The 21033-nt window shown below is 40.8% G+C and overlaps 1 protein-coding gene across 2 annotated transcripts in view; it reads left to right on the top strand.

The window, feature by feature from the left end:
• Positions 1–20215, top strand: part of PI3 (peptidase inhibitor 3) — a 50712-nt gene extending 30497 nt beyond the window's left edge. The window contains exons 3-6 of one of the 2 annotated variants that reach the window (XM_012467268.2): positions 5757–6065; positions 18510–18670; positions 19528–19803; positions 20041–20215. In XM_012467268.2, the coding sequence (XP_012322691.2) occupies positions 18592–18670; positions 19528–19802 (354 nt within the window). In that variant the 5' untranslated portion in view covers positions 5757–6065; positions 18510–18591 and the 3' untranslated portion in view covers position 19803; positions 20041–20215. Of the gene's footprint in view, positions 1–5756; positions 6066–18235; positions 18671–19527; positions 19804–20040 lie in introns of those variants that run through there. The other variant, XM_012467269.2, reaches the window with a different exon arrangement.
• The last annotated feature ends 818 nt before the right edge of the window (positions 20216–21033 follow it).

The raw sequence follows: 21033 nt of genomic DNA on the forward strand, positions 1-21033 counted from the left end.
TTGCCTTTGAGGCCTCTGTTCTGTTCCGTTGGTCTATATCTCTGTTTTGGTACAAGTACTATGCTGTTTTGATGACTGTAGTCTTGTAGTATAGTTTGAAGTCAGGTAGCTTGATGCCTCCAGCTTTGTTCTTTTTGCTTAGGATTCTCTTGGCTATGCGGGCTCTCTTTTTGTTCCATATGAAGTTTAATGTGGTTTTTTTCCAGTTCTGTGAAGAAGGTCATTGGTAGCTTGATGGGGATAGTGTTGAATCTATATATTTTTGGGCAATATGGCCATTTTCATGATATTCATTCTTCCTAACTATGAACATGTAATGTTTCTCCATCTGTTTGTGTCCTCTCTTATTTCCTTGAGCAGTGGTTTATAGTTCTCCTTGAAGAGGTTCTTTACATCCTTTGTTAGTTGTATTCCTAGGTATTTTATTCTCTTTGTAGCAATTGTGGATGGGAGTTCACTCTTGTTTTGGCTGTCTGTTAGTCTGTTATTGGTGTATAGGAATGCTTGTGATTTCTGCACATTGATTTTGTATCCTGAGACTGCTGAAGTTGCTTATCAGTTTAAGAAGATTTTGGGCTGAGACGATGGGGTCTTCTAAATATACAAACATGTTGTCTTCAAATAGAGACAATTTGACTTCCTCTTTTCTTAATCTTTTTCTTTTCCTTAATCTTAATTTCATTAATTAAATTAATGAAGAAATTAATTTAATAAATTAAATTTCTTAATTTCTTAATTTAATTAATTAATCTTAATTTGTTAATCTTATTTCTTTTTCTTGCCTGATTGCTCTGGCTAGAACTTCCAATACTATATTGAATATAAGTGGTGAGAGAGGGCATCCTTGTCTAGTGCCAGATTTCAAAGGGAATGTTTCCAGTTTTTGCCCATTCAGTATGATATTGACTGTGGGTTTGTCGTAAATAGCTTTTATTGTGAAATGTATATTAAGTTCTCTTTTTGTTTTCCTTTTCTTTTTTATGACATGGAGTTTCGCTCTCACTGCAACCTCCACCTCCTGCATTCAAGCGATTCTTCTGCTTCAGCCTCCCTAGTAGCTGGGATTATAGGTACTTGCCACCACACACAGCTAATCTTTGTATTTTTAGTAGAATCGGGATTTCACCATATTGGCCAGGCTGGTCTCGAACTCCTGAGTTTGTGATCCACCCCTGTTGGCCTCCCAAAGTGCTGGGATAACAGGTGTGAGCCACTGCACCCGGCCTGTTGTCTTCCTTTTTTAATGCTCTTTTCTCTGTGCACACTTCTTTTCTTTAGGTACTTGGTGCTCTGCTACCCTCCAGCCCTTCTTGTCATGATGGGGAATGGTTTAGTAATCCAGTGTTCTTTAACTAAGGTTCTCTGAAGGCTTCAGGCATCCCTTCAATGGGTAAGGGTGTTGCTGACAGGGATGCACCATTGGTCCCTCAACCTGCTTTAGTCAGAACAGTTCTGCTGTTGTCTGCTTTATTTCCCATGAGTCTTCGGAGGATTTGGTTTTAAGGAAAGATTCAGCTGCTAAAGAGAAAGTTTGTACACTACCATAATAAGACTTTGACTCCCATTACAGATATTTTTCCAACACACAGAAAAGTTGAAAGAATAATACAGTGAACATTTATATGCCCTCCACTGAGATTCAACCATTGTTAACATTTCAGCCTGTCTGCAGAATCATTTCTGAGAAAATTGTACTTCAAAACAGTTGAGCATACATGTTCTGAAAATAAGGACATTCTTTCACATAGGTACGATACTATTACTGTACCTAGAAAAGTCATAACAATTCTCATGTATTATCTAATACTACATATATTGAGTACAAATTTTGGGTTATGTCCCATTAGTCTCAAATAGCCCTTCCATAATTTTATTTTTCATGACATTGAATTATTTATCTAATATATTTTTAAAACTTTTATTTTAAGTTCAGGGGTATGTTTGCAGGTTTGTTATATAGGTAGACTCTCATGGAGGTTTGTTGCACAGATTATTTCATCACCCAGGTATTAAGCCTAGTATTCATTAGTTTTTCTTCCTGAACCTCTCCCTCCTTCCACCCTCCACTCTCCAAAAGGCCCTAGTGTTTGCTGTTCCCCTCTATGTGTCCATGTGTTCTCCTCATTGAGCTCCCACTTAAAAGTGAGAACAGGCGGTATTTGTTTTTTGGTTCCTGCGTTAGTATGCTAAAGATGATGGCCTCCAGCTCTATCTATGTTCATGCAAAGGACATAATCTTGTTCTTTTTATGACTGTGTAGTAGTCTATGGTGTATATGTACCACATTTTCTTTATCTAGTTTACCACTGATGGGCATCTAAGTTGATTCTAAGTCTTTGCTCTTGTGAACAATGCTTCAGTGAACATATGCATGCCTGTGTCTTTAAGGTAAAATGATTTCTATTTCTTTGGGTAATTTCTGGGTCAAATGATAGTTCTGTTTTTAGGTCTTTGAGGAATTGACACTCTTTTTCACAATGGTTGAACTAATTTACACCCCCACCAACAGTCTACAAGCATTCTTTTCTCTCCACAACCTTGCCAGCATCTCTTATTTTTGACTTTTTAGTAATAGCTATTCTAACTGGTGTGAGACGATATCTCACTGTGATTTTGACTTGAATTTCTCTAATGATCAATGATGTTGAGCTTTTTTTCATATGCTTTTTGGCCACATGTATGTTTTCTTTAGAGAAGTGTCTGTTTATGTCCTTTGCCCATTAAAAAAAAATTTTTTTTTCTTGTAAATTTGTTTAAGTTCCTTATAGATTCTGGATATTAGGCCTTTGTAAGATACACAGTTCGCAAATTTTTTTTCCCATCCTGTAGGTTGTCTGTTCACTATGTTCGTAGTTTATTTTGCTGTGCAGAAGCCCTTTAATTAGATCCCATTTATCAACTTTTGCTTCTGTTGCAATTGCTTTTGGCATCTTTGTCATGAAATCTTTGCCCATTCTTATGTCCAGAGTAGTATTGCCAAGGTTGTCTTCCAGGGAATCTCAGACTCTTAATTAACAGTTTTAAACCATTTACAGAGGAGGTGGTTCATCATAATATCAAGGGGTACTTTCTGTTCGAAATTGAATGAAATGCTGTTTGATCAAGGGACATGGTAAGAATTGATAAACACTGGATGGCTGTTTTTACCTCCTAGGGCTGGCACCTGCTTACCCTGAGAGGGCTGGACCTCATGACTGGATGAAAGAGAATCTCTCTGTCCCAGTTCTAGATAGGGCATAAGAAGTGGCTTCAGCTTTCCTTAAGCTGTCCAGTAGCTGCTCTATTATTCCTTCTCAAGGATGATCATGGAGCTGGGGCTCCAGGGCTCAGAAGGAAATCAGGGTCCTATTGGATGTTGCGTTGTTGGGTCTAGGTGGTGGGAACAAGAGGAGTGGGACAGAGAATATGTATCTCCTCCTGTAACTGAAAACTTGACATTTGCTGTACTCATGGAAGCCACTGGGAGTGGTTTGAATGCATTTTAGGCAACTTAGATGTGCAAGGAAGACCCCAAATCCAGTCATTTTTTTCCCCTTCTTCTAACTTCTCATCCACATATTCAGATATGCCCTTAGAAAGAGAAAGCTCTAGGTAGTTTGGAGGCTCTGTTAGAGGGCTCAGAAAACTCCACATGCTGAAGCCTTCACTTTTCTAGATGATGTTACTGAGATTAGTAAGAATGGAACTTGTCGATGTCTGTTAGGAGTAGGACTCATCTGGGAGATGGCACAGTACTGCCTGTTCCTGAATTCCAGAAAGGACTCAGAGAACAAAGGGTACCTGGAAGGAGGATGAAGCTGGATAAGGGAATGTGCTTTTGTAAAAGGACTCTCTTCTCTGCCCAGTTACACAGTCTTCCAGGTGGTCAGGAACACGTCTCGATAGGCCTAAAACCAAAGGACATTTGCTCCAAAATTGTATCTCCCCAAAATGGACCCTCATCATGTTGTAAATTCTTTTTTCTTTCAATTAATAATTTCCTTTGAAATTCAAAATAATTGGAAACAATGACAAGCTCCAAATATCAGGAGACATCTTCAGGCATCAGTTGGAATCATAGAAATTATGTTTGAAACAATTGATCAAGTCAGCTATTTTCATACAATGGTAGAATGAACCCATGTCTGGGAATCAGGGAGCCAGTTCTTTTCTGGGCTTGACTTACTGAGTGAAATTAGGAAAGGCATTCCTTTCTTCAAGGGCCTGTGCAATTGTGATAAAGCAAAGAAGGAAATACATCTTTCCACAGTGATTTTATTGTTCCTTATGCCCTTCAAAGATTGTTTTGTTAATAAAGTGTCAGTATCTCTAGGGAGGCCATGCAGAGGCAGCAAAGTAAAACGTGTTGGGGCCTCATACCTGTCTTTGAAGTCCTGGGTCTCCAAGCCCTTGTCTGGTTCCAGCACTCTTTGGACAAGGCTGTCTTCCTTAGTGACAGCACCTCTCATTGCTTGGGAAGCTGGGAGAACTGGAACCCCATATGTGCCTTTGAAACCTGGTTTGTGTCTGGAGGACACATCCAATGCATGGATCACATTCAGAATTATTACAGAGGGAAGCAATGAAATGGAATCAAGAAAAATAGCATCTTTTCAACTCACCCAAGACACTACTCACAGTTTCTTTTTTCTGAATTGATCTCTATCAAGTGCATTAATAATTTTTCTCTGAGTTATTTCAGTGAGCAGTTTCCAGAGGATAGTTGAAGACAATAGAAGGCAGAAGATGAGCAATGAGTAACTTCCACAACCTCCTCCCCAAGCGGTATAAAATAACTCTACCACTAAGAAATTTCTTAGCAAAACCTCACCCTCAATATAACTTGAAAACCAAGAATGCCAAAAATACAAAATACCTGTCAGTGAAAAGGAAACAAACAACAAATCCCAGTGCTGAGGACTCACACTCTCCTGCCCTTTCCAGCCCCACCATGAAGCTTAAAGCTTTGCAAAATTGACCAAAACAACCAACCAAACACACACACACACACACACACACACACACACACACACACACCCCACTGCTGAGGAAAAAGTGACATCACCAAGATGGTGAAACAGAATTCACCTAATCATGTCCCACCACAACCATAAGAATTCTACTCCCATCTAGAGTTCAAAGTCTCCCTGGATTCAGGGAGGAATGTGTGAAATGTCAGTGGAGCCCAAGCCTTTAGAGGATTATTTTGAGAGTGCAGACAGACACCCAGGTGGGTGATCTGCTGATCTTGCTCCCAGGTTCAATCCTGGAAATGGCCCAGTCCTCCCAGGTTTGGCTACTGCACCATGTTGACTTGAGGCTGCAACCAAAACCATCTGCTGAGGGGTCCAGAAGGAATTACACACACTTGGCAGAAAGGCTGCTCTGCTCACTGACATTGTCTAAATAGTGAACCTGAAAGTTGCCATGTAGCTTTGTCCAGCTACATGTTTCAGCTAAAGTTTCAGCTTAGAGCTGCTTACACAACTCACAGAGAGACCCATCCATATCTCATAGGTCAGCAGTCTGAGCCTCCCGGATAGGCATGCCATCCTTTGTCCTACAGCAGGTCTAGATGGGATCCAGTCTCATCTCTGGCCCATATTGTCTAAGTTGGGGAACTATCCTGTCAGTGCTAAGATCTTCTGGGAGACATGTACTAGCCTGGACCAAAAAGACAGGCTCTTCAGCTTCTATTCCACAGCAGATTTTCAGGGGGTTCCAGTTGCAGCTTTGGTCCCTCCTGCTGAAATTGAAAAACTCTCTTGTCTTTACAGGAACTTGCTGGGAGATGTGCTTACCTGTAAACAAATGACCAGGCTTTTCAGCCTCTGCCCCACGGCATATTGTGAGGGGGCCCAGTCTCAACTCCCCTTCTGACTGCAATTGAGAAGCTACCACGTCTGCTAAGATCTGAAACATGTGTGCCTATCTGAACCAATGACATGTACATCCATCCTCTCCCTGACAGCAGATCCTGAGAGATCCCAGTTCTAGTTCCAGCCAACCCTGCTGCAATTGGAGAATTATCCCACTTGTTCAGGGTCCTCTCTGAAGATGTGCTTCTGCCTGAGCCAACATGACAGGTATGCCAGTTTCTGTCCCATAGTAAATCCTGAGGGGGCCAAATCTCAGCTGTGACTTCTGGTGGTGTAGTTTAGGAATTAGCTACTTGTGTAGAAACTCCTAGGTGATACATGCTATCTGAGTCAATGAATGACCTTCTTGCCACAGTAGATCCCAAGTGGACCCAGTCTCAACTCTAGCCACTCTCACTGCAGTTGGGAACCCATCTGCCTATGTAGAGACCCGCAAGAAATTTTATCCATTTGGGACATGGCAACATTTTTGGACTGATTTCTCACCAGCATTCCCACGTGTCCCCAGTACCCTCCTTGGATCTTCTGCAGATGCATTTAAACTGGAAATCTGCATTAACTTCAGAGCCTTGCAAGACTTACAGGAAGCCTGGGCTTAGAGTGTCCTCTAGTGTTGAAATGGTTGCAGTGGTCACAGACACAGGGAACTCATTAATCAGTCTGTTTAGAATCCCTGGAAGGCCCTCTGAATAAGAATAGGAGCAAACAAAGTCAGACCGGGAAGATTAAAATAAATATTGAATCCTTAATTGTGTAAACATTGTTGTACATCCACAAGCATTAAGAGCATTCAGGAAAATATAACCTGACTGAATATGACAAAATAAGATGTCAAAGACTGACCCTTAAGTCATGGAGATGTGTGATTTCTCAGACAAAGAATTCAAAATAGCTGTTTTAAGGAAGCCCCACAAAGTTCCAAAAAAAAAAAACACGGAATCTGATATAGTTTGGCTGTGTCCCCACCCAAATCTCATCTTGAATGGTAGTTCCCATAATCCCCATGTGTAATGGGAGTGACCCTCTGGGAGGTAACTGAATCATGGGAGAGTTACCTCCATGCTGTTCTTGTGATTGTGAGTGAGTTCTCATGAGATGTGATGGTTTTGCAAGGGGCTTTTCCCACTTTTGCTCAGCACTTCTCCTTCCTGCCATGATTGAATTAGGAGATGTTGCTTCCCCTTCCATCATGATTGTAAGTTGCCTCAGACCTCCCCAGCCATGTGGAACTGTGAGCCAATTAAACCTCTTTCCTTTATAAATTATCCAGTCTCAGGCAGTCCTTTATAGCTGAATGACAATGGCCTAATACAGTAAATTGGTACTGAGTAGTCAGATGCTTCTGTAAAGATACTCAAAAATGTGGAAGTGACTTTGGAACTAGGTAACAGGCAGAGGTTGGAACTGTTTGGGGGCTCAGAAGAAGACAGGAAGATGTGGGAAAGTTTGTAACTTCCTAGAGACTTGTCAAATGGTTTTGAAATGCTGATAGTGATATGGACAATGAAGTCCAGGCTGAGGTGGTCTCAGACAGAGATAAGAAACTTATTGGAAACTGGAATAAAGGTGAATCTTGCTATGTTTTAGACAAGAGACTGGTGGCATTTTGCCCCTGACCTGGAGACCTGTGGAACTTTGAACTTGAGAGAGAGAGATGATTTAGGGTATCTGGTGGCTATTAATGAACTTCATTTGAGACTTAATGGGGTAAACAAACAATAGCCTCTGGCAGCTGGAGCCAGGGTTTGGCACTTCTTGAGCCTTCCATCCAGCTTGCCCAATGGTAAATCTAGGCATACTCATTCTTCCTGGAAGGAGTTTGGTCCCGGACTGAGTACCGCAATTTCTATAGCTCTCACCAAATGGACGGTTTCTTTAACAACCTAGCTCTGAGAGTCAATGGGGCTTTGTATTTCTGAGTTGCCCTAGACTACAAAAAACAAAGAAGTGGTTTTACAACAAGTTCACTCCAGAAGCTATCTGCCTATAGCAGAGGGTGTTATGATCAGAGGGTGAAGCATCAGTATAAGCACAGCATTTCCCATGATCAGAGGTTGCAGCCTGAACATGAGCACACCATTTGCCATTTGACTAAACTTAACCACCCAGTTGACTGAAATCAACCACCCAAGGGCATCAAAGAAGATAAAAGAAAAAAAAAAAACCTCATTCAAAGGACAGCAATCTCAAATGTTGAAGGAACATTGCCTGCAAAGATGAGAAAAAAACCAATGCAGGAACTCTGGCAACTCAGAAAGTGGCAGTGTGTTTTTATCTCCAGATAATCACACTAGTTTTCCAGGAATGGTTCTTAATCAGGCTTAATGGCTGAAATGGCAGAAATAGAATTCAGAGTATGGATAGGAATGAACATCACTGAGATTCAGGAGAAAGTAAAAACCCATTCCATTAAATCATAGAAATACAATAAAATGATACAGGGGATAAAGATAAAATGTCCATTTTTAAAAAGAACCAAACTGATCTGATAGAACTGAAAATCTCACTTCAAGGTTTTCAAAATACAATTGCAAGTATTAACAGCAGAATCAACCAAGATGAGGAAAGAATCTCATAGCTTAAGACCTCGAAGTTATTTTGGTTCTTCAAAATAACTCAGTCAGACAAAAATAAAGAAAAATATTATGAAGAATGAGAAAAACCTCCAAGAAATATGAGACTATGGAAAGAGACCAAATCTATGACTCACTCATGTTCCTGAAAGAGAGGAAGAGAAAGTGAGCAACTTAGAAAATATATTTGAGAATATTACCCACAAATTTTTCCCCATCCTCATTAGAGAGGCCAACATTCAAATTCAGGACATGCAGAGAACCCTTGCAAAATATCATACTAGATGAGCAACCCCAAGACACATAATCATCAGATTCTCAAAGGTCAAAATAAAACAAAAAATGTTAAAGGCAGCTAGAAAGAAGAGGCAGGTCACCTACAAAGGGAAGCCCATCGGCTAACAACAAACCTGTCAGCAGAAACCCTGTCAGCCAGAAGAAATTGGGGGCCTATATTCAGCTTTTTTAAAGAAAAGAAATTCCAGTTGAGAATTTAGTATCCAGCCAAACTAAGCTTCATAAGTAAAGGAGAAATAAGATCTTTTTCAGAGAAGGAAATGCTAAGAGAATTCATTACCACCAGATCTGCCTTACAAAAGGTCCTAAAGGGAGTGCTAAATATGGAAAGGAAAGACCATAACCAGCCACTAGAAAAACACACTTAACTACATAAACCATTGACACTATAAAGCAACCACACAAGCAAGTTGTGTATTAACCAGGTAACAACAGGATGACAGGATCAAAACCACACCTGTCTATATTAACCTTGAATGTAAAAAGGCTAAATGTCCCAATTAAAAGGCAGAGAGTGGCAAGTTGGATAGAGAATCAAGACCCAACTGTATGCTGTCCTCAAGAGTCTATCTCACAAGCAATGACACCTATAGGCTTAAAGTAAAGGGATGCAGAAAAATCTACCAAACAAACACAACATAGAAGAATGCAGGGGTTTCTATTCTAATTTAAGAAAAAACAAACTTTAAACCAATCAAGATAAAAAAACACAAAGAAGGGCATTAGAGAATGGTGAAAGGCTTAATTCAGCAGGAAGACCTAGCTATCCTGAATATATATGTATCTAACACAGGAGCACCCAGATCCCTAAGTCAAGTTCTTAGAGACCTATGAAGAGACTTAGATAACCACACAATAATAGAGGGAGATTTTAACACCCCACTGACAGAATTAGACAGATCTTTGAGGCAGAAGAGTAACAAAGATATCTGGGACCTGAACTCAACACTGGACCAAATGGATCTCTCCACAGAAACCCTACAAGCCAGAAGAGAGTAGGGGCCAATATTCAATATCCTTAAAGAAAAGAACTTTCAACCTAGAATTTTATATCCAGCCAAACTAAGCTTCATAAGTGAAGGAAAAATAAAATCCTTTACGAACAAGCAATTGCTCAGAGATTTCATCACCACCAGGCCTGCTTTACAAGAGCTTCTGAAAGAAGCACTAAATATAGAAAGGAACAACCAGTACCAGCCACTGCAAAAATGTACCAAATGGTAAAGAGCATCGACACAATGAAGAAACCGTGTCAACTAATGGGCAAAACAACCAACTAGCATCAAAATGGAAGGATCAAATTCACACATAACAATATTAAACTTAAATGTAAATGGGCCAAATGCCCCAATCAAAAGACACAGACTGGCAAATTGGATAAAAAGTCAAAACCCATCAGTGTGCTGTATCCAGGAAACCCATTTCTCATGCAAGGATACTCATAGGCTCAAAATAAAGGGATGGAGGAAGATCTACCAAGCAAATGGAGAGCACAAAAAAGCAGGAGTTGCAATTCTAGTCTCTGATAAAATAGACTTTAAACCAACAAAGATCAAAAGAGACAAAGAAGGGCATTACATAATGGTAAAAGGATCAATGCAACAAGAAGAGCTAACAATCCTAAATATATACACACCCAATACAGGAGCACCCAGATACATAAAGCAAGTTCTTACTGACCTACAAAGAGACTTAGACTCCCACACAATAATAATGGGAGACTTTAACACTCCACTGTCAATATTAGGCAGAGCAACGAGACACAAAATTAACAAGGATATCTAGGACTTGGACTTAGACCTGGACCAAGCAAACCTAATAGACATTTACAGAACTCTCCACCACAAATCCACAGAATATACATTCTTCTCAGCACCACATCACATCTACTTTAAAATTGACCACATAACTGGAAGTAAATCACTCCTCAGCAAATGCAAGAGAACGGAAATCATAACAGTCTCTCAGACCACAGTGAAATCAGATTAGAACTCAGAATTCAGAAACTAACTCAGAACTGCACAACTTCATGGAAACTGAACAACTGGCTCTTGAATGTTGACTGGATAAACAATGAAATGAAGGCAGAAATAAAGATGTTCTTCAAAACCAACGAGAATGAAGACACAACATACCAGAATCTCTGGGACACATTTAAAGCAGTGTCTAGAGGAAAATTTCTAGCAATAAATGCCCACATGAGAAGAAAGGAAAGATCTAAAATTGACACCCTATCATCAAAATTGAAAGAGCTAGAGGAGCAAGATCAAAAAAACTCAAAAGATAGCAGAAGACAAGAAATAACTAAGATCAGAGCAGAACTGAAGGAGATAGAGACACAAAAAACCCTTCAAAAAATCAATAAATCCAGGAGCTGGTTTTTTGAAAAGATTGACAAAATAGGCAGACCACTAGCCAGATTAATAAGAAAGAAAAGAGAGAAGAATCTAATAGATGCAATAAAAAACGATAAAGGGGATATCACCACCAATTCCAAAGAAATACAAACCACCATCAGAGATTACTACAAAGAACTCTATGCACATAAACCAGTAAACCTGGAAGAAATTGATACATTCGTGGACACTTACACCCTCCCAAGCCTAAACCAGGAAGAAGTCGAAACCCTGAATAGACCAATAACAAGGGCTGAAGTTGAGGCAGCAATTAATAGCCTACCAACCAAAAAAATCCCAGGTCCAGATGGGTTCACAGGTGAATTCTACCAGACATACAAAGAGGAGCTAGTACCACTCCTTCTGAAAATATTCCAGACAATCCAAAAAGAGGGAATCCTTCCCAAATCATTTTATGAGACCAACATCATCCTGATACCAAAACCCGGCAGAGACTCAATAAGAAAAGAAAACTTCAGGCCAATATCCACGATGAACATAGATGCAAAAATCTTCAATAAAATACTGGCAAACTGATTGCAACAGCACATCAAAATGCTTATCCATCACGATCAAGTAGGCTTCATCCTGGGGATGCAAGGCTGGTTCAACATACACAAGTCTGTAAACGTAATCCACCACATAAACAGAACCAAAGACAAAAACCACATGATTCTCTCAATAGATGCAGAGAAGGCCTTCGACAAAATTCAACAGCCCTTTATGCTAAAAAACTCTCAATAAACTAGGTATCGACAGAATATATCTCAAAATAATAAAAGCTATTTATGACAAACCCACAGCCAATATCATACTGAATGGGCAAAAACTGGAAGCATTCCCTTTGAAATCTGGCACTAGACAAGGATGGCCTCTCTCACAACTCCTATTCAATATAGTATTGGAAGTTCTAGCCAGAGCAATCAGGCAAGAAAAAGAAATAAAGGGTATTCAATTAGGAAAGGAGGAAGTCAAATTGTCTCTATTTGCAGACGACATGATTGTATATTTAGAAGACCCTATCATCTCAGCCCCAAATCTCCTAAACTGATAAGCAACTTCAGCAAAGTCTCAGGATACAAAATCAATGTGCAAAACTCACAAGCATTCCTATACACCAATAACAGACTTAAAGAGAGCCAAATCAAGAATGAACTGCCATTCACAATTGCTACAAAGAGAATAAAATACCTAGGAATACAACTAACAAAGGATGTAAAGGACCTCTTCAAGGAGAACTACAAACCACTGTTCAACGAAATAAGAGAAGACACAAACAGATGGAGAAACATTCCATACTCATGGTTAGGAATAATCAATATAGTGAAAATGGCCATACTGCCCAAAGTAACTTATAGATTCAATGCTATCCCCATCAAGCTACCAATGACCCTCTTCACAGAACTGGAAAAAAACACCTTAAACTTGATATGGAACAAAAAGAGAGCCCACATAGCCAAGTCAATTCTAAACAAAAAGAACAAAGCTGGAGGTATCACGCTACCTGACTTCAAACTATACTACAAGGCTACAGTCAGGTAGTCAAAACAGCATGGTACTGGTACCAAAATAGAGATATAGACCAATGGAACAGAACAGAGGCCTCGGAGGCAACGCCACACATCTACAATCATCTGATCTTTGACAAACCTCACGAAAACAAGCAATGGGGAAAGGATTCCCTGTTTAATAAATGGTGTTGAGAAAACTGGCTAGCCATGTGCAGAAAGCAGAAACTGGACCCCTTCTGACACCTTACACTAAAATTAACTCCACATGAATTAAAGACTTAAACATAAGACCTAATACCATAAAAACCTTAGAATAAAACCTAGGCAAAACCATTCAGGACATAGGCATAGGCAATGACTTCATGACTAAAACACCAAAAGCATTGGTAACAATAGACAAATGGGATCTAATTAAACTCCAGAGCTTCTGCACAGCAAAAGAAACAATCATTAGCGTGAACTGGCAACCAACAGAATGGGAAAAAATTTTTGGAATCTACCCATCTGACAAAGGACTTATATCCAAAATCTACAAAGAACTAAAACAGATTTACAAGAAAACAAACCAACAAACCCATTGAAAAGTGGGTGAAGGATATGAACAGACACTTTTCAGAAGAAGACATATATGAGGCCAACAAACATATGAAAAAATGCTCATCATCACTGGTCATTAGAGAAATGCAAATCAAAACTACATTGAGATACCATCTCATGCCAGTTAGAATGGCAATCATTAAAAAATCTGGAGACAACAGATGCTGGAGAAGATGTGGAGAAATAGGAACACTTTTACACTGTTGGTGGGAGTGTAAATTAGTTCAACCATTGTGGAAGGCAGTCTGGCGATTCCCCAAGGACCTAGAAATAGAAATTCCATTTGACCCAGCAATCCCATTACTGGGTATATATCCAAAGGATTATAAATCATTCTATTATAAGGACACATGCACACATATGTTCATTGCAGCACTGTTTACAATAGCAAAGACTTGGAACCAACCCAAATGCCCATCAATGATAGACTGGACAGGGAAAATGTGGCACATCTACACTATGGAATACTATGCAGCCATAAAAAATGATGAGTTTATGTCCTTTGTAGGGACATGGATGAACCTGGAAGCCATCATTCGCAGCAAACTGACACAGGAACAGAAAATCAAACACCACATGTTCTCACTCATAGGCGGGTGTTGAACAATGAGAACACATGGACACAGGGAGGGTGGCATCACACAGTGAGGTCTGTGGAGGGGACTAAGGGAGGGACAGTGTGGGGTAGGGAGTTGGGGAGGGATAACATGGGGAGGAATGCCAGATATAAGTGATGCGGATGGAGGCAGCAAACCACATTGGCATGTATGTACCTATGCAACAATCCTGCATGTTCTGCACATGTACCCCAGAACCTAAAATGCAAAAAAAAAAAAAAATATATATATATATATAGAGATATAGATAGATAGATAGATAGATAGATACATGCATGCAGTATGTGTGTCACAACACTATCCACAATATCAAAGACATAGAATCAAGCTAATTACTCCTCAATGATAGACTGTGTAAAGCAAATGTAGTACATAAACACCGTGGAATACTATGCAGTCATAAAAAAGAACAAGACCATGTCCTTTGCAGCAAGATGGATGGAGCTGGAGACCATTGTCCTAAGCAAACTAACAAAAGAACAAAAAAGCAAATACCACATTTTCTCACTTATAAATGAAGGCTAAACATTGAGTACATATGGACACAAAGAAGGGAACGATGGACACTAGGGCCTACTTGAGGGTAGAGAACGAGAGGAAGGTGAGGATCAAAAAGCTAATCAGGTACTATGCTGATTACCTGGTGATGAAATACTTCTGCACACGAACCCTCCATGACATTCAATTTACCTATACAACAAACCTACACATGTATCCCTGAACCTAAAATAAAAGTTAAAAATAAAACCCCAAAATTAGACACACAGTCTGTTCATGAGGCTTGATGGAAACAGGTAATTTTATTCACTACTGGTGGGATTACAATATGGTACAACCCCTATCAAGGGAAATATGGTAATATTATCAAAATTTCAAACGCATTTGACCTTTGTACTAGCAAATCTACTTCTGGGAATCTGGTTCACAAGAAGGAAAGCCAAGAAAGGCCACACATGGTGTAGTTTGTAATAGCAAAATATTGAAAACAACCTGCGAGGGAAGCAATGTGGGTTTATTGAAAGTTAAGGTAACCTATAAGTGATTTGCTCTGCAGCTTTAACACACACACCATGCAATCCAAGAACCAGAAAATTACTAATAACCAATAATTTAAATTAATCCATGTCCTTCTCACCCATCCAGAATGTTTTCTTCTCTCATTTCCAGAGTTAGCCACTATCCTGTATTTCATGTTTATAGTTTTCTCTCTCTCTCTCTTTCTCTTTTTGAGATGGAGTAGTGCGCTGTTGCCCAGGCTGGAGTGCAGTGGTGCAATCTCAGCTCACTACAACCTTCACCTCCCGGGTTCAAGCAATTCTCCTGCCTCAGCCTACTGAGTACCTGGGATTACAGGAGCCTGCCACCACGCCCAGCTAATTTTTGTATTTTTAGTAGAGATGGGGTTTCACCATGTTAGCCAGGATGGTCTAGATCTCCTGACCTCATATCCGGCCACTTCGGCCTCCCAAAGTGCTGGGATTACAGGTGTGAGCCGCTGCGCCTGGCCAGTTTTCTCATCTTTTATGTATCCCTTTTTGATCTTTGCTTCCTATGTAAACATGCCTAGGCAATATATTTCTCAGTTTTCCCTCATTTTGAGTTTTATAACAAGTGTGTAATTCTAAATATTGTCACTTTGGACTTGTGTTGTTTATTCAACATTATTTTAATTATAGTCATATTGTGCATGGCTGTATTTCAGTTTTTTGCATAATACTTCCTTGTATTAGTATGTCATAATGTATTTATCCAGTATCTTAGTATTGATAATATGGACTGTTTCTAGTATATTGTTGTTAAAAACGGTACTTTTATGAACATCATTGTGCATGTTTCCTGGTAAACATATGGACATATTTTTCTTAATTAAATCTTTAGGAGTGCAATTGCTGGATTATAGATTGTGTACACATTCAGTGTTACTAGTGATGTCAAACTGTTTTTTAAATAAGTTTCACCAGTATAAACTCTCATTAGTAATGCATAAAAGTTTCTTTTCTACTACAAATCAATAAGAAAAGATAAACAGCCCAATCAAATCTAAAATAAAAGTTGAAATTTAAATAAATAAAAGGTAAGAAACTTGAATAGGTGCTTCACAAAAGAGGATAGCCAAATGGATAATAGAAATATTAAAAATGGGCCAGGCACAATGACTCACGCCTGTAATCCTAGCACTTTGGAAGGCTGAGGCAGGTGGATCGTTCAAGGTCAGGACTTCAAGACCAGCCTGATCAACATAGTGAATCCCTGTCTTTACTAAAAATACAAAAATTAGCTGGGTGTGGTGGTGTGTACCTGTAATCCCAGCTGCTTGAGAGGCTGAGGCAGGAGAATCGCTTGAACCCAGGAGGCGGAGGTTGCAGTGAGCCAAGATCTCTCCATTGCACTCCAGCCTGGGTAGCGGAGTGAGACTCTGTCTCAAAAAAAAAAAAAAAAAAAGAAAAGAAAAGAAAGAAAAGAAAGAAATACTAAAAATGGATCAGCTTCTTCATTTATTAGGAAAGTACAAATTCAAATCACAGGAAATCCCACAAGATGTCCATCTGAAAGGCTAATGAAAAGGCAATTCATGCCAAGCATGGTAAGGCTATGGAGCAAAGGGAATGCTCACACACTGCTGATAGCAGTGTGAATCGGTACAATGATATTGGAAAATTGCAGTATCTATGATAGCTGGATGCATCTATACTCTGTGATTTGCACTCTGTGATCCAGCAATTCCATTCCTAACTATATATCCAAAATAAATGCATGCCTATGTTCTCCAAAGATATGAACATGAATATTCGTAGCAACACTATAATAGCTAAAACCTAGGAATATCCAATGTATATTGACAGTAGAATGAATATATAACATTTTTGTATTTTTCATCTAATAGAATACAGCAGTGAAAATGAACTACAGTTGTAGGCTTCAAAATGGATGACTCTCAAAAATGTAATGTTGAGCAACATAAGCAAGACATATGACCACTATGCCTTAGATTTCATTTACATACACACTGAAAAGTATACTAAACTGAATATATGTTTCAGAATACAGACAGAAGTGGCATAACTATAAAGGAAAGCAAGGGCTAATTACCATGAAATCTTGGAAAGTGGTGATCTCTGGGGAGGAAGGAGAATGAAGCAACTGGGGAGAGGCTTGGAGCATAGATACAGTAATCACTCTTCTCCTTTACCTGGCAGCTCATTTTAATGCTATTTTTTTAAAGAATATAGGTATTTTCTATGCAATTTTGTTTGTTTGTATGGTTTATTGTACAATGAGCTTTTTTGTAAGGTAGCGGAAAGACTTCAACAGTCTGAGATTTGTTTCTGTCTCCAGTTTCAGGCTTGGTGGGCATGTGAGCAGAGTCTAAAGAGATAAAAGGTGGGGATTTAATATCCAATAATTAGTTCGTTATCTTCCCTGCCTTCACTCCACCTCAACTCAGTGACTTTCTGAACTCAGATTCTGTCCCTGACAACACCCAACTTCAGGATATTCATTTCTATTACTCAGAACTCTTGGTAACGATGACAGAATAGTAAGTCAGACTAGCTGAAGCAGAGGGCTAATTCATTGCTTTGTAACCCAACCATGAGAACGGTGTGTGAAGGACTGCTCTCAAGGTAAAGGAGGGAAGATTGGCTGTGTCATCTGAATCTTCTCTGACCATCACTCCTCTCCTTGTCTCAGCATATTAGGGTCGTTTTTCTCAGGCAATTGATCTCCACCCTCATACTGGGATCACTGCTTCTGGAATTCCCTGGTTCATATACATCACCTTTGCCAAAAGGAGGGATCCCCCTTTTCCTCTTATCACCCTGAATTCAAATAAAAGACTTTAATAGACCAGGCTAAGTCTCACACACAACACAGACACACACACACACACACACACACGCACACACCCCTGTGGTCAGGGGTCAGGCTTTCATGATTAGCAGTTTCCATTAGATTCACAAGTTGATGGTAAAGAGATAATTCTTCACAAGCAACAGGGTGCTGTTCAAAGAAGTGGGGCATGCTGGACACACAAACTGTAGATGTCCAGTGTATACATGATTTATGTTTTCTACTCTTCACTTTTCTGATTGTTTTCTCCCTACCACTGTGATTTCCAGGACATCATTCCTCTCCAGACCTAGAATTCCACTTTCCAATTACTTTCTTGATGCATCTCAAAGACTGTCTGTGAAGTGGCAAAGTGCAATAATTTGTCACTATTTATTCAAGGCAAACTTGTCTTACAGAGTTTTTGCAGGAAGAAGGAAGGAAAAGCCCAGTTTGATGCTGGGAGTGGTAAAATGATAAAGTAGATTTGGGTGGCGTTTATAAGAACATAATGAGGAAACACCTTAGTTTTGTAATGAAGACTGGATCTACCAGTGACTGGCTGAATAACCTTCTGTAATTCCTTTCTCTTCTTGGGCCTCATAGTATTTCAAAACATGAATAATTTGGTTATAATGTTACCTGACAAGTGAGCCAGCACTTCTACTCTGTGAGAAAGTAGGAAACCTCTTGGGATGATCAGAGGTGATATGATGTAATGTCTATTAGGTCTCCCTGTGAATAATCCCTGGGGAAAGCCCCCAAGTCCCTCCCAGAATAGGGTGGATATTTCCCAAAGCAGCTAAAGAAATGTCCCTTGTAAATACCACAGACCCGCCCCTGGAACCAGGCCAAGCTGGACTGCATAAAGATTGGTATGGCCTTAGCTCTTAGCCAAACACCTTCCTGACACCATGAGGGCCAGCAGCTTCTTGATCGCCGTGGTGCTCCTCATCGCTGGGATGCTGGTGGTAGAGGCAGCTGTCACGGGAGGTGAGTGAACAGGTGACCTGCTGGGGCTGGGTTGGACTAAGGGGAGGCTCTCTGGGACACCCTGGGCCAGGACAGGGAGCACTTATGAAGCAGTAGGCAGACTGAAGCCCAGACTTCAGCTTTCTGGACTTTGCCATCATATCCAGAAAAAGCAGGACTTGAGCTGGTGGACTCCACGTGCTTTCACTCCAGTGACTAAGATATCAGGAGTATTTGTGGAAGTAGTGTTGGTATGTGACCTTGGTCTCAGGTGTTAATACCTGTGCAGAATGTGCAATAAAATGATGAAGTCCAGGATTTTAAGCCTTGGGTGTGGACACTGTCCCCTGTTTCTCTGCCCCATGAAAGCACCAGAGTAATCAGTACTCTAAAAGGAGGTTAAGAAACAACAAGGCTTCAGAAATCACATCATTTGAGGATTCCCCATTTTATAAGGAGGGAACCAAAATGTAGAAATGAGTGAGCAATTGCCAAGGTAATTCCCAGAGCCAGGATGGGGCTCAAGTCTCCTGGTATGTGGCTCAGGGCACTTTCCTACTCCAATGTGCTTTCTAAGAAATGACAATATGTCCTGTTCACTGCCGGGTGTCACTCCAGTCTAACCACTGCTCCTGAGAGACTTGGAGTGGAGAAAGGGGGAAACAGATACTCAAGGGAACTCTGGTCCTGTAGACCCCCTAGAAAGGGAAGAACCTTCCAAGAGTGCAGCTCCCGTAGGTCCCCCAGGCGTACCTTCCCTGCTCAGGTCATGGTTTGAGGATGCTGCAGTAAGCAGTGGATGGATCCAGGGGAAAGACAGGGTAGCTGAAGCAGGTGCTTACTGGGTATAAATGTGGGCTCATTTCTTCTTTTAACAGTTCCTGTTAAAGGTCAAGACACTGTCAAAGGTCGTATTCTGGTCAATGGACAGGATCCCGTTAAAGGACAAGTTTCAGTTAAAGGTCAAGATAGAGTCAAAGGGCAAGGGCCAGCCAAAGGTCAAGCCTCCACTAAGTCTGGCTCCTGCCCCAAGACCTTGATCCGGTGCGCCATGTTGAATCCCCCTAACCGCTGCTTGAAAGATACTGACTGCCCAGGAATCAAGAAGTGCTGTGAAGGCTCTTGCGGGATGGCCTGTTTGGATCCCCAGTGAGGTGAGCACTAGCTGGAGGAAGAGGGAACCCCTGAGGACACAAAAGAAGGTTGAGGAGTGGGGAACCATCCCAGGTTGGTGGGAGGGAGGTTGTGGGTGGTGACAGAGAGACTGGAAGACTGAGGGGTCTGAGAGGGTATAACCAGAGTGCCTGGAAGGATGATCTGGCCTCCTCACTGCCTCTGAGTGCTTTGATGCGCTGACTCTCACTCACCTCTGATTCTCTTGTCTTCCACAGATGGAGCCTGTCCTTGCTGCACCTGTGCCATCCCCAGAGCTGCAGTCCCCATCTGGTCCTAGGTCCCTGCCACCCTATTCCTTCCCACACTGCCCATTCTTCCTCCCACTCAGGATGCCCAAGCCTGGAGCTGCCTCTCTCATCCACTTTCCAATAAAGAGTCCTTTCTGCTCCACTTGTTTCTGGTTCCTATGACTTCTGGGCTCCTAGATGCTTTGGGGAAATGGATGTGGAATTGGGACTTCTCTCCAGTGAAAAGGGGAAAGGGTCCCATGGTGAATGAGAGTTGGGGAGGGGGGAACAGGAGGCCCATCCCTAGGACTTCGTATTACAAATCCAATAATCAGTCCCAGTGCTGCCATCTCCATTTCACCAGAAAATGGAAATCTGGAAATCTTGCCTTTGGCCAAGGATCAGGGAAAACAAAAAACACAATAAATAAATAAATGTTACATAAACCATAAGCAGGTCTCTTTTCTTCCAATCCACCATTAGTCCTGACCTGGCCTCTGTTGGCCTTGCCAGTGTGACCAGCCACCCCTTACGGCTGAATCTACAGTTCCCCACTTCCTTCTCATTACTATTTCCCAGGGATCGATATCTTTCCAAGAATACATAGAAAGGATGATGTTACAGATGCTGCGAAATTCCTGCACATTAGAATTTCACTGGTTCATGCCTGAGATTCCTCCATAATGTAGCTTTCCTTTAGGTTAAGCAATATCCTCTCCCAGATTTCTAAGATGTGAATGAGGAGGCAAGACACACTAAATCTTTCATACGCTGGTGTCAGAGATTTGAGTGAATAGCATTCTCTGGAGACGTATATGTTGGGGGCAGGGCAGATTTGAGTAGTGGAGAAAGGGGCAGGAATATGAGCGACCTCATGGCTCTCCTGTTGACCCCTTCATCCCACTGCCGTTGCACAAGGGAACTGTCAGGGAAGGCCACACCCCTGGACGGGGAGCAGCCTGAGTAAAGAGAAATGAGCAC

The sequence above is a fragment of the Aotus nancymaae genome, unplaced genomic scaffold, assembly GCF_030222135.1.
Source record: "Aotus nancymaae isolate 86718 unplaced genomic scaffold, 86718_ANA_hifiasm-v0.15.2.pri h1tg000029l, whole genome shotgun sequence".
Taxonomy (NCBI): Eukaryota; Metazoa; Chordata; class Mammalia; order Primates; family Aotidae; genus Aotus; species Aotus nancymaae.